The sequence below is a fragment of the Zalophus californianus genome, chromosome 9 (assembly GCF_009762305.2).
Source record: "Zalophus californianus isolate mZalCal1 chromosome 9, mZalCal1.pri.v2, whole genome shotgun sequence".
NCBI classification, from domain to species: Eukaryota; Metazoa; Chordata; class Mammalia; order Carnivora; family Otariidae; genus Zalophus; species Zalophus californianus.
Genome location: NC_045603.1, coordinates 127628046 through 127641648, shown reverse-complemented (window position 1 = coordinate 127641648; position 13603 = coordinate 127628046). Strand labels below are relative to the sequence as shown.

Sequence of the window (13603 nt, the reverse complement as noted above, 5' to 3'; positions counted from 1 at the left end):
ATTCTGGGGGAAAGCCTGCCCTCTGGGGCTCAGAGCAGCCCCGTGGCTGAGCTCCGTAACCTGGAGTCGGGTTGCCAGCTTCAGCCCCCACTGACACTGCCATTCAGTAGATCTGTGACTTCAGGCGAATCTCCTAACTTCCCTGTGCCTCATCTTCCTCCCAGGGGAAACAGGGATAAAAAGTAATATTCACCTCTTAAGTGTGGGGAAGATTCAGCCACACAACTTACAGAAAGCACTCAGCACCTAGCCTGCCACAGGTGATAGGCTGTCCTTCTCTGTGGCTGTTAATGAGCTGACCTGAGGTGGTGCCTTGAAGCTTGCAGTCATGACACACAAGGGAAGCAGTGTGGGTGTTTCCTTCAAATACCTTCTCTCATGCTATTGCTTTTGTTCCACATATGAGTGAAACCATATGCTAACTGTCTGTCTCTGCTTGACTTATTTCACTTAGCATAATCCCCTCCAGTACTATCCAGGTTGATGCAAATGCTGGGTATTCATCTTCTGGATGGCTGAGCAATATTCCATTGTGTATATGAACCACATCTTCTTTATCCATTCATCTGTTGAAGGGCATCTCGGCTCCTTCCACAGTTTGGCTATTGTGGACATTGCTGCTATAAACATTGGGGTGCATGTGCCCCTTCTTTTCACTACATCTGTGTCTTTGGGGTAAATACCTAGGAGTGAAATTGCTGGGTGTTATATGCAACTAATGAAACACTGAACACTACATCAAAGACTAATGATGTACTATACAGTGGCTAACTGAACATAATAAAACAAACAAACAAACAAATACCTTCTCCCAGTAGAGGATCTCAGCCCCGGTGGTGTCTGCAAGCCCCTCTCCCCAGGCAGGGGTGTGTGCTGGAAACGTATGTGGGCGTTTTGGGTTGGCCAATGAAAGGAAACACTGCAAGCAGATGGGGGAACTGGATGCAGTGCAAGGGACTGTCCCACTCAATTGAGAATTGTCCCTGAACAGACATGTCTCTAAAGAAGATGTACAAATAGCCAATGAGCATATGAAAAGATGCTCAGCAACACTAATCATTAGGGAAATGCAAATCAAAATCACAATGAGATACTGCCCAACACCCATCAGGATGGCTATTTTAAAAAAAAAAAAAATACAACCCACAAAATAACAACTGTTGGAGAGGATGTTGAGAAATTGGAACTTTTACTCACTGTTGGTGGGAATATTATGTGGTGCAGTCCCTGTGGAAAACAATATGGCAGCTCCCCAAAGATTTAAATATACAATTACCATATTTTTGGGTATACACCCCAAAAAAACTGAAAGCAGGGTGTTGAAGAGATATTTACAGATCCATGTTCGTAGGGGCATTATTCACAATAGCCAAAAGGTGCAAGAAACCCAAGTTTTCACTGATAGATGAATGGATGAAAAAATGTGGTCTCTATATACAATGGAATATTATTCAGTCTTAGAAAGGAAGGGAATTCTGACACACACTACAACGTGGATGAACCCTGAGGTCATAATGCTAAGTGAGCTATGCCAGTCAGAAAAGGATGAACACTATAGGATCCACTGATATAAAGCCCCTAGGGTAGTCTAATTCATAGAGACAGAAAGTAGGATGGTGGTGGCCAGGGGCTGGGGGGGGGGTAGAACGGGGAGTTAGCGTTTAGTGGGTACAGAGTTTCAGTTTTGCAAGAGGAAGAGAGTTCTGGAGATGGATGGAGACATGAACACTGCGAATGCACTTAAAATCACTGAACTGGATACTTACAAGTAATTATAATGATAAATTTTATGTGTATTTTAGTATAATTAAAAAATTTTGCCCACCTAAAGTGCCAATAGCATCCCTTTGAGAGATATTGCCAGAATATCTAAAAATAGTCAGATAATGCATGCATTTGGTTGTAAGAAGTCCACTTACCCTTTGCATACAACACCCAGAGCTCATTATATCACGTGCCCTCCTTAATGCCCATCACAGTTACCCCATCCCCCACCCCCCTCCGCTCCAGCAACTCTCAGTTTGTTCCCTAGAGTTAAGAGTCTCTTATGGTTTGTCTCCATCTCTGTTTTCACTAAATTCTACCCCTGAAACTAATAATACACTATATGTTAACTAAATTGAATTTAAATAAAAAATTAAAATAAATTAAAAAGAAAGAACTATACAAACTATAGAACCTAACTAAGGGACATAAAAACAATTTACTAAATGGAGAAACATTTCATACTTATGAATGGGAAGAGTTACTGTTTTAAAGTTATATATTCTCCCTCCCTGTCCAAACTTCTCTCCATCATTTGATACAATTCCAATGAAGTTTTTTTGTGTGTGTTTTTGTTTGGCCACATATGACGATGTATTTCTAACATTTACCTGGAAGAATAAACCAAAAAGACTTCTGCAAAAAAAAAAAAAGTCCACTCATCCTTAGGGGTAACTATCTGCATGGACTAGTGCATCTGCCCTCCCTGTCCATGTTTCCTCTTTGTCTCAGCTGCCAGGGGAAGGGGACCCCTAAAATCAGGTAAAGGCGCACTTCCAAGGAGCCAAAACTTAGTGATGGGATTAGGAGGAATCCTGTAGTTAAATGAATAGTATTATTTTAGGACGTTCTCATTTATTTATAGCAATCCACTTATAAATTATGTTTACTAATCAATAAAATCACATTGGGGCAACAACTTGGGATTTCTGGCTTCAAATGATACTTTTGGCTTTCAGTGGAAAGCTGAATGGGAGGAGAGTTCTTACCTTGTAGATACAGGACTTAGCATTCAGAAAGAAGAGCTCGATGGTAGCATTGTCCTTCAGGTATGAGATGCTTTCTATATAGAACCTGAAAGAGAAAAACTGCTAATGAGCCACAGAAGCAGCAACTGATCAAGCTGAAAATCAGCTGTTTTCTGAGCTACAGGATTTGACATGAGGACCAGAACTCCCCATCCTAAATGAAAAAGAAAAAGATGTGGTCAGTTGTTTTCATATGGTTCTTTTTTGAAAGAAAGCAGAGTTTTTCAAGCCCCTTTCTAGCACATGAGGACTGCCATGCTTGACAACCTTGACCAGAGCCAGGGAGCTGGGACTCCCACCAGAGGGGGGGTTAAACTCAACCATCTCCTTTCTTTCTCTTGAGCCGCTTTCCAATTTTTAAATTATACACATATATATATATATATTTTAAAGATTTTACTTATTTATTTGACAAAGATAGAGAGAGCACAAGTAGGCAGAGAGGCAGGCAGAGGGAGAGGGAGAAGCAGGCTTCCCGCCGAGCAGGGAGCCCGATGTGGGACTCGATCCCAGGACCCTGGGGTCATGACCTGAGCCGAAGGCAGTCGCTTAACCAACTGAGCCACCCAGGTCCCCCAATTTTTAAATAATATTATTGGACTTTCATACATTGTTTTGGTCCTAATCACTGTTGAGTTGGATTTCCTGAAGATAATTTCTTCTGCTCAATTGAAAAAGGAGGCCCTATTTCTCTTTCAAATGGTTACGACGTTATCTTCCCAAAGGCGGTGAGGTGCGATTTGATTTCTGCGAATCCAGAGAGCTGTGGTAAGTGCTCTTAATGCTGTGGTATTAATGCATATTAAGCCAAATGAGAATTGGATTTTTATCCAGATGGAGCTTATAGATTTCTTTCATGATGAAACATGCTGAAATTATTTACGTTTACGTTTAATGCACCTTTTTATGCATCGACTTTGGCGTTTATTAAATCACGTAATCAGATTAGGCACTTGTACTTGTCTAGGGACCAGTCGCGTGCAGGGAGGGGGTGATGGAAGGCAGAGCCTTGCCAGGGAACAGGCCCTGAGTGGGGCCACTGGATACCTGCCTCCTGGAAACTGGGGCTACCCCGAGGTGGCGGTGGCAGTAGCAGGTGTAATGGGAAGGTAAGGGCTAGGTCCTTCTAGAACAGCGTTACAGTATGATGGAAAGAATCCTGGGGAGGAAGTCAAGAGACCAGTGATCTGGTCCCAGCTCTGTATGATTTAGGGCAAATCACTTCATCTCTCTGGGCTTCTGTTTTCCAGACTGTAAAAGAAGACTGAGGGAGCCGGTCAGTGGTTCTCCACCTAAGAAGTCTACGGCTGTCAAATATTGGAAACTCATTTGGATGAAGACAACAATAACAGCAACAAAAACAACAAACCAACATTGCACGAGGCTAACAAAACACACCCCTAGGCAAGGACAAGCCCACAGCCCACCCGTTTGTAACCTCTTGTCCGCAGATGGATTATGTTTTCTGTCATTTTTCCGGTGTGGGTGTGCAGAGGCTGCTGTGATTAATATCATACAGACTCGTTTCAACTTGTGAGTGAATCCAGAGTAACTTCAGATACTAGCAGATATTTTCAATAAACAGGTATTAATACAATTTCCCCTAGGTGAGAGTCTACAAAATATTTGGAGATTAGAGTATGGAGCTCATTCTTACAAAGTTTGGGAATGAGTAGGATCCTTGGGGGACCTCTGCCACCCGGTCTCTCCCTGCAAGAAAAAAAAAAAAGAAGCACCTGCCTCTTGCTTTTTGGAGGAGGTATTTTAGGTCATGGAGGCTCCATAAAGGGTCTTCAGTGGTCCCAAAGGAACGCCCGGGTGGCTCAGTTGGTGAGCAACTGCTTTCGGCTCAGGTCATGATCCTGGAGTCCCAGGATCCAGTCCTGTACGCATCAGCGGGCTTCTGCTTCTCCCTTTGACCCTCCCCCCTCTCATGCTCTCTCTCTCTCTCTCTCTCATTCTCTCTCTCTCAAAAAAAAAAAAAATCTTAAAAAAAAAAGAAATGTAGTAAACTCTAGGTCTTAAAGCAAAATAAGTTAAATTGGATTTAATAACAAAAAATCCACATTTGTTGTGAAGGATTTTTGACTGGGGGTAGTCAGAATAGCAAAATCGGAAGGAAGGCAGGCAGGCAGGCAGGCAGGCAGGCAGGCAGGAGGGAAAGAAGGAAAAGGGAAGGAGGGAAGGGATCGAGGGAGGCCGACTTGCAAGCGTGGCCCATTACAGATGAATCTTGCTTCGGGCCTTTGTTCAAGCTATTGCTCTCGACCCAGAAACCACCATCCTCCACACCCCAAACCACTCCTGCTCCCGTCTGCCCTCACTCAGGAACACCATGTTTTCCTGGGCTCTGCTGATGGCCCCCAGGGAAGAGCTCCTCCCCCGGGCTCCTCCTCCGCTCTCCGTGCTCCCCCAGGGTCCTGTACTTTTCTGCTCCCTAGGGCATCTTCTTTCTCAGCTGTGCACGGCCTCCTGGAGGGCGAAGCCAAATCCCATTCATTTTTGTTTATCTCCAGCACTGACACAGCGCCTGGCACACACGTGGGCTTAGTAAGTGTCTGGGAGTGAAAGACTCTGCTGGTCAGCTTGCCTCCTCCCCGCGGGCTGCTAGGTGCGGCTCTCAGGAGGGACAGCGAGAGGGGCAGTGAAGGCACTGCAGGAGGGGGAGGAGCTAAGTGACCTCCCACCCATGTCCCCGAAATCCCCAGTCAGCGGGGCTCGTATTCTGCATCCGGGCCCTGCCCCCCTGCCCTTCGCTCACTGTCAACGTGGGAAGTTGCACAAGCAAGCCACTGCTCCCCTCGATTCTTAAAGCCAGGACAACAGCAGAAATTTCTGGAGTTTGAGCTCAGTTCTGCAATAATCACTCTGAGTCTAAACCTGTTTGGTCCGAAATCATATAATTTTCAAAGCAACGCCTTGTGTCTTTCCTGCATTTGTTTCAATTCTTGAGAATTAAGGAGTGAGGACATTTGCTACCCCTACCATCCATTTTCTCCTCAATAGTATAAGAAGGAAACATAACACCCCATCCACGCCCAGCAACGGAAACTGGAAAGGACAGGGCAGGTTCTGTTCTCTGCGACAGCATTCATATCCCCGGAGTTCTACGGGTCTGGCTGGACACGAGGCAGGAAGGCAGAGAAAATAACCTATTCTGAGATGAGGAAAAATAAACCACCAACTCTTGACAGAAACTGAGAACCAGTTTCCCGTTAACCTTTATCACCGAGAAGCAGCCTGGAAAACTTATGAGCTCCAGGCCTGTCATATTATTATTCTGTAACCCTGGATATTTAACTCATCCTGAACTTTCCATCCGCACTAGGGAACTTGTTGAGTCAAAATGCCCAGAGAGAAACAGACCTCAGACATCTCAATCCACACACCGAGGCTCAGGGCAAGCTACGGGAGCACCAGGGAGCAGAAACTTCTGGGGGAAGTGGGAAACACTGATGGTTTGGGTACAAAATCTGGATTTTTTTTTTTTTTTTAAACCAGTTCTGTTCTTTTTGATTTCATGAGAGCTCCTAGTTTTTGCCAGTAGGTGGCGATGTTGCATTTCCTTAACTACCACTGTGCCGGTTGCGGTTGGGGGAGCGCTTCCTCAAAGACCTGGTTCACAAAGAAAATTCCGGGTCTCTGGGTAAAGCCAAGGAGCTGAATGCTTTCTTGTAGATTCACAGGGTCTGCAAGGACAGTTCCAAGTCTGGCTCTGTATTAACCGTGGGTTTCTGGTGCTTTGACATCTGGGGCCTTGGTGGCTGTGGAGGGAAGGCCCCTCCCAGTGCTGACCAGTCCCTTAGAGGTGTGAGCTCGCCTTTCATATGCAGACCAGCCAATCAAGAGCTCACACACCCTTCCTGCTCCTTTGTGGGGCTCTCACCCTCCAGGCTGTGACCCCAGGGCCCTTGCCAGGGCCAGACAACTCTGGACAGCCCCGGTGCCCCCAAGCCTGATGAAATGATTCAAAGTAGCCAAGCCTAAACCTGATTACCCTGCCTCACCCATTCCTTCCTGCAGAAACCACAAAACAAAGGCTCTTCCCCACATTTCCCCACACTCCCTCTGCCTCCTGACCAACGTCCCTGCCCCTGGGCAGCCCTGCCTGGTGTGGCGTGCCCCCTCCTCCTAGGAACCGTGAGCAGCAAGCTGTCTTTTCTATGGCCACCATCTCCTGATGTGTTGGGAGTACCTGAGTACCTGGTCCCTGAGTACCTCTACCGGAGTAATAATAAAACCTACACTTTAAAACAGGCTCTTTGGGCACATTTAGCAGGACTGAATCTGATGGCTTTTTTTTTTTTTTTTGAGTCAAAGGGCCAATCTTTGTCCTGGGCCAAGGGCAAAACCTGGCTAAGTCTGTTCCCTGAAAACCATCAGCAATGTCACACCCAACCTGGCCCAGATGATGTCAGCCTGAGACACTGTATCTGCCGCTCTGAAGCAGGAATAAATATGCTCTATGTTCTTACGTGTTTGGGCACATAAAAAAATCAAGAGGCTCTGAGGCCTTGGGTAGTCTCGTCCCCTGTAACCCACGAACGCCTCCGACAGCAGCAATCAGCCTTCCTCCTCTGAACGGCTCGCTCCTCCTCTTCCCTCCCACATCCACCCCGTGGCACTGGGGAATCACCAAATCTTTCCAGCAAGTGTTAATTAAATGGACCGCTGATTTCATTTTGTCACGAACACAAGGGTCACATTTGGAATGCTGACTTTTAGCAGCAAAAAGGAGCAACAGGAATGAAAAGGGTATTTGGTGCTGCTGTGAGTTTCTGGGGCCGAATATCTCTGATCTTTAGAATTTCACCAGCTCGAAAAAAATCTTCAGTGGGGCACCCAGTTGAGATCTAGCAAGTTCTGGTTAGCAGGCCCCTCACTTTAGGATCCCTGCCTTCATTGTTACTGTGGTGACAGGAAAGAGCAACTGCTTGTCTCGACCAGCCAGGAAAGACCCCAACAGTCAGGCCATAAACTCGGCTATCAAATCCCCACTCCCGGAATAAAGCTTCCTGGGATCGCCTCTCTCCCTCTTTCTTTCTCTCGTGCTCACTTCAGTTTACTGTTGGTGAACCTCAGTTTGCGGAGACAAATCTAATCTCTATTTATCTTCCTACAAACAGTGGAGATGATCAGCGCTGCAGGGCCACTTGGCTGAAGACGAAACGACTGAAGGACCAGCCCAGGCAGGGAGGGAACCATTCTGAGCACAAACGTGTTCCTACAGAAATACCCAGAGATTTCCTTGGGTGTGTAGGGAAATTTTTCCTATAAATTTTCTTGACCTATTTCTTAAGCTTGCCTGGTGAATACGGTCAGAGGGTCACTGTTCTCAGATTTGGGGAGCTTGTCTCGTAGTTCCAAGCGGTGGTCTGCAGATGGATGTGACCTTGTTCACACACGGATCGCTGGGCTGGTCATAGAGTCGGGTGTGTGTGTGTGTGTGTGTGTGTGTGTGTGTGTGTGTGTGTGTGTGTGTGTGTCGGGGGGGCGGGTAAGGGAGCAGCAGGAGGAGAGGCAATCAGGTCAGACGGGACATGCAAAGCATAACTGCAGCGTGATAATGTGACCTTGTTCACACACGGATCGCTGGGCTGGTCATAGAGTCGGGTGTGTGTGTGTGTGTGTGTGTGTGTGTGTGTGTGTGTGTGTGTGTGTGTGTGTGTGTGTGTGTGTGTGTGTGTGTGTGTGTGTGTGTGTGTGTGTGTGTGTGTGTGTGTGTGTGTGTGTGTGTGTGTGTCGGGGGGGCGGGTAAGGGAGCAGCAGGAGGAGAGGCAATCAGGTCAGACGGGACATGCAAAGCATAACTGCAGCGTGATAATGGGAAGCCAGGAACATTTTGAGGAGGGGAGCAGATGAGAGTTCTGGAAAGCTACTTGGTGGTAACCTAGAGGAGAACGGAAGGAGCCACAACAAGGAGAGTCTCTCGTTCAGGAAGGGGGTGTTCGTGGGGAGTCAGCAGTGGGTCTAAGACCTAATTCAGGCCATAAACTCGGCTATCAAAGACACAGAGGTAACAGGAGTTAGTGAGTGAAGAAGGCAAGGTGCAGGAGAGTCCAGGTTGATGCCCCAGTTTCTGGCTGGGTGTGTGGTGGGGCCAATCACAGAGATAAGGAGGTGCCACAGGAAGAGGAGGAAGTCTGGGGGGCAGAGAGATGAAGACGCCATTGATTCAGGCAGAGGGGGCAGATAAGTGCCCGTGAAGTTTGGGGCCTAGAGACGGCCAGTGCCCATGGTCGTGATGGGACAGCCACAAGCTGAGGAGCCGGTGGGATGGCGAGAAAGGAGACAAGGGCAGACCTCTCCTTCCAGACGTGTGATGTGGACAGCGGTGGGAGCAAGGGGGCAGCAGCGGATGGAAGATACAGTCAGAGAGGGTATTTTCTTTTGTCAGGGTAGAATAGTCATGGTCATGGGGGGAAGAATCCATGGAGAAGGGGCAGCGTAAGACAGAGAAAGATGGGAGACTGGAAGCAGGGAGTTCTCGGAGGTGCTGGAAGGGGCTGGAACATGTGGACCTGGCCAGCCTCGGACGCTGGGCTAAGGGTCAGTCTCCCTCTGAGGGGTGTGCGTGGGAGTGCACGGGCACGCATGCAGCGGGTGGGCAAGGAGGCCACAGGATGGGCGGGTACAATTAAGTAAGTGAGCAGGAAGCTGAAGCTCCCTTGGGCCAGCTTTCCTTTTCTCCACAAAATCATAAGCAATGTCACCTTCTTGCAGCAAAGGAGTGAGCTTCTGGTTTGGAGTCTGTGGGAGGGAGCAAAAGCCACCATGGGCAACGCAGAGGACCCCGAGCAGGTGCAATGGACAGAAGTGGCTAGTAACACTGATGAGCTGTGTGAGATTGGTCATAAGCAATCGTGTACCAACTTGCGGCTGTGTGACCCCCTTCCCCCGGCCCTGACCACACTCGGAGGCTCAGAGGCAGAAATAAAAGAAATATGTGACTGGACGGATCCCACCCTACCTGTGTGTACAAGCGCACAAAGGGGGCATGCACGCATGTGACCGGCAGCAAAGGCGGGGGGGGGTGGTCCTGGGGAAGGGGTGGTTGCAATGGTAGTAACATGGATTGGACTGAATCAGCAGAGATGAGGACGGGCAGGCTGAGAGGGCCCAAGAATTCAGGGAAATGGATGCAGAGGTGCACGCGGGTAGGGGTTCGCCTGCTCTGCTCCCCGCTCTACCCTTAGCTCCTAAACCAATGCCCACAACACGGTCAGTGCCTGGTGGCTATTTGTGCATCGGTAACTGAACCTACTGCCAACAGTGAGTGTGCAGCTCAGTGTCCCCAAGGGAGGAAACTCACTCTCCACAGCTTGAATGAGAGTGGGTCTTGGCTCTCCAGGCCCTGTAGTGATGCGGCTCAGGGTGCCAACGGGACCGTGGAGTCTTCCTACGTGAGAGGAAAGAGCACGGTGCGGGGAGAATGCCTTCCCACTGGCGTTCAGCAGATGGCAAGAAGTTCTCAAGTGGGGCTAACAACACATACCTCGGCTCTGAAAACTCCTGCTTTACCATGTGCGAGGCCCCTTCCTCTGCCCCTATGGAGGTTCCAACCTGCCTCCAAGTTTTGCGACTGCAGGATGTTCCCCCGCCAATGGGGCGCTCTCCGCCAAGGCCACTCGGAGTTGAGTAGTGCCAGACCTGGAATGGCAGGCCTGGGAGGGCGACCGCTCTCCGCACCCTCTCTCCCAGTGGGGGTGCATCCGCGCCTGACGCCATCTCTGCGGGTGGACCCTGGTCCTGTAGCTGCGGCCAAGTGTGGAACATGAGACGGCCCAAAGTCACTGATCCTGACTTGGTGGCCTGTGGCCCGGCCAGAGTCTCTGAGAAGCAATCATGGGGTCGCATTTCACTTGTGGAAAGAGACGTAGCGTGGTGCAGCGGGGAGGGCCCAAAGTTTGGACTCAGATCTAACTGAACAGAGGTGGCAATTTACTAGTGGTATTGGGAGGAGAATCAGCATGTTGGGCCTTCATCTCCCTCTCTTTTTATTTTTTTTGAGATTTTATTTGACAGAGAGAGAGAGAGACACAGAGAGAGCATAAGCAGGGGCAGAGGGAGAAGGAGAAGCAGGCTCCCCACTGATCAGGGAGCCCGATGCAGGACTCGGTCCCAGGACACTGGGATCACGACCTGAGCCGATGGCAGACGCTTAACCGAATGAGCCACCCAGGTGCCCCTCACACCTCCCTCTCTTTACCTAGGAATAATAATACCTGATTCAAGGGCTGTGAAGATTTACAATCATCCTGAATAATGGACGGACGTTTAATAACGGATAGTTCCCTTTCCTCAGACCTTGTCCCTTTTTAGGTCATTATTAAGACTCTGAAGGCTCTGTGATCACTCCTGGTGATCTGGCTCAGAAGGAGGAAAGGGGAGGTCGTTTTAGGCTAAATCATGGGTCAGTGAAGACGGATTTTCAGTCCCCTGTCCAGCCATGCTGAGAATGCCCAGCAGCACGACACCAGCCTCAGGCCCTTTAGGATATGCTCAGAGGAGAAAGCAGAATTTCCTGATTTCAAATTCAAATTATTTAATATATTGGGGTCTTGTTTTTCATCATCGGTTGAATGGAGGTGGTAATTCTGCCCCCACTCTCACAGATGTTTCGAATATGCATTACAGCAAGAGAATATATAATTGCCAAATAGTAAGCCATGCTGGGATGGCAGCCCAAATTTAGATCCCCAGTGATACGGGGTTAATATTTCCACTGGATGAATTCCCAAATCTTGACTTAAGGCAGTCAGCCTTTTCCACGGTCTTTTATTGGGTGCTTTTATTCTCCGTTTCCACGAAGGCTAACGGTGCACGTGTTACAGGGATGAATCTACAGATGTTTAAACAAAAGGAGAGAGGCTAGGGGCGGCTAGAGAGACCACTTGCAGGCACGCACGTGTGCCGCTGGCTGGGCTGGGGCTGCTCCGGCCGTCGCACTCTTGTTGAGAAATGAGAAAGGTCAGTGTGCACATGGGGAAATCGCCCAGCCAGACGGGGGGGCTCCTTTATGGACCCCCGGCATTGTCCAAGGTCTGAGTTCTTCATGAAGATAATTCATCCTGCCATTCCTTTGGAGAAAATAGCCTGCGGGCACCCCTGGAAAGGCACCGAGGTATAAGCTGGAAATTCTACCCAGGCACCAAGGTAAAAATGCACAATTCACCTACATGAGAGCATCTGTCTCCTCTCTTGGAGAAAACAGACTCTTGGTGTTTTGCTTCTGTGTTGCTCAGCTGGCTGCAAAGTGGGGTCTGGGAGCCAGGATCCTCTGTGATGGGTGCCAAGGTGACACCCACCCTGGGAGGCGGTAATAGTTCAAGTGACAGATGATGGGGAGAGGGGAGGATAGGGCAGAAGGTGGAAGTAGCTGGAGAGAATTAACGCACCTGAGAATCTAGACTTCAAGGTTCAAGTCTACAGGACTGAATGGATAACGACATCACAGACTTGAGGGACCCCAGGAGGCCTGGGGAGGTCAAGATGAGTTTGGCTTTGGAGCTGCTGAGTTAGAAGCACTCAGGTGGCCAAGGCTGGACACAGAAAGCCGAGCCTCTGCAGAAAGAGCAGCTTTTGCAATGAGCTACAGAAGGAGCTCCACCTTGTGACAATATTCTGCTAGGGGTCTGTCTCCAAATGTGGCCCGGGAGAGTTTTTCCCTGGGCGTGTTCTCCGCGATGCCTACTGCAGCCACCTAGGAAAACAGGTGGCAAATGGCAGAAGCATTCATTCCTGCTTCTCCGTATTGTAAGCCCGGGCCCTACCTCTGCAGCTCTCCTCTGTGTATCTGGTGTCACAGACAGAAGTCACGAGTGACTTGGATCGGCCGGCATATCCTCAGTGACAATTTCATGGCGCCCCAAGCTTTCCTCCAAGGCTCGGTTCCCAAAACCCACCAATAACTCAGCTCATAACAGACCCTTGCAAAAAGCAGCTAATATACAACCAGCCCAGTATTTTCTCTTCTTGATTAATGTTGGTGAAAAGCAGCAGGAAGGAGGGGAGATCCTGATGTATTATGGCAAGTGGACTCATCCACCTTTGATTACAGGTTAATGAAACTCTTAAATTCAACTGAGCCTTGCCCGATGTTGCCGCACCCCCATACCCCCCCAACCCCCGGTGGAATTGTGAACTCTCCTTTATGTGGTTACCTTTCCATTTATCTGAGAAAATGGAGCCACCATTAAAGAGACTGTGACATCAAGATCACGCGCATCAGTAATGGAAATGGCTAAGATTAGCTCTGATAGGTTTGCAGCTCTTAAACAAATAAGAAGGGCATTAAAAGCAAGTTTAATTTTGCTCCGCCAGCAGAGGTGAAGATATATATGCTCGTCTGGGACATGGACCCTTTAACTCTTACTTAGGCTCTCTGATGCCTTCCATGGTATCAAAAGGGCTATGATTAAAACTGCATTCCTGACCATGCTCTTTAGGAAGAACTGAACTGTGAGTTGTTTGTGGTCCTGCTCTTGAACTTGTTAACATATACATATTTTTAAAGATCTTATTTATTTATGTATTTGAGAGAGAGAGTGTGAGTGCACGCATGACCCAGGGTTGGGGGGCAGAGGGAGAGGGAGAAGTAGACTTCCTGCTGAGCGGGGAACCCGACACAGGACTCGATCCCAGGACCCTGGGATCATGACCTGAGCCCAAGGCAGCCGCTTAACTCACTGAGCCACCCAGGCGCCCCATTGAACTTTAACATATTTTAAAAGGACAGGGTGCATGTATTGGGTAAGAGTGCTGGTGTTCGTTGGAAGATGGAGGCATTCGGGCCTAAATGCCCCTGCAGC

At 48.6% G+C, this 13603-nt stretch overlaps 1 protein-coding gene across 9 annotated transcripts in view; it reads right to left on the bottom strand.

Moving 5' to 3' along the window:
* Nucleotides 1-13603, bottom strand: part of FRMD4A (FERM domain containing 4A) — a 598644-nt gene that overhangs the window by 126417 nt on the left and 458624 nt on the right. For all 9 annotated transcript variants that reach the window (XM_027595361.2, XM_027595362.2, XM_027595364.2 and 6 more), the window contains one exon: nucleotides 2754-2838. In XM_027595361.2, the coding sequence (XP_027451162.1) occupies nucleotides 2754-2838 (85 nt within the window). The remainder of the gene's footprint in view (nucleotides 1-2753; nucleotides 2839-13603) is intronic.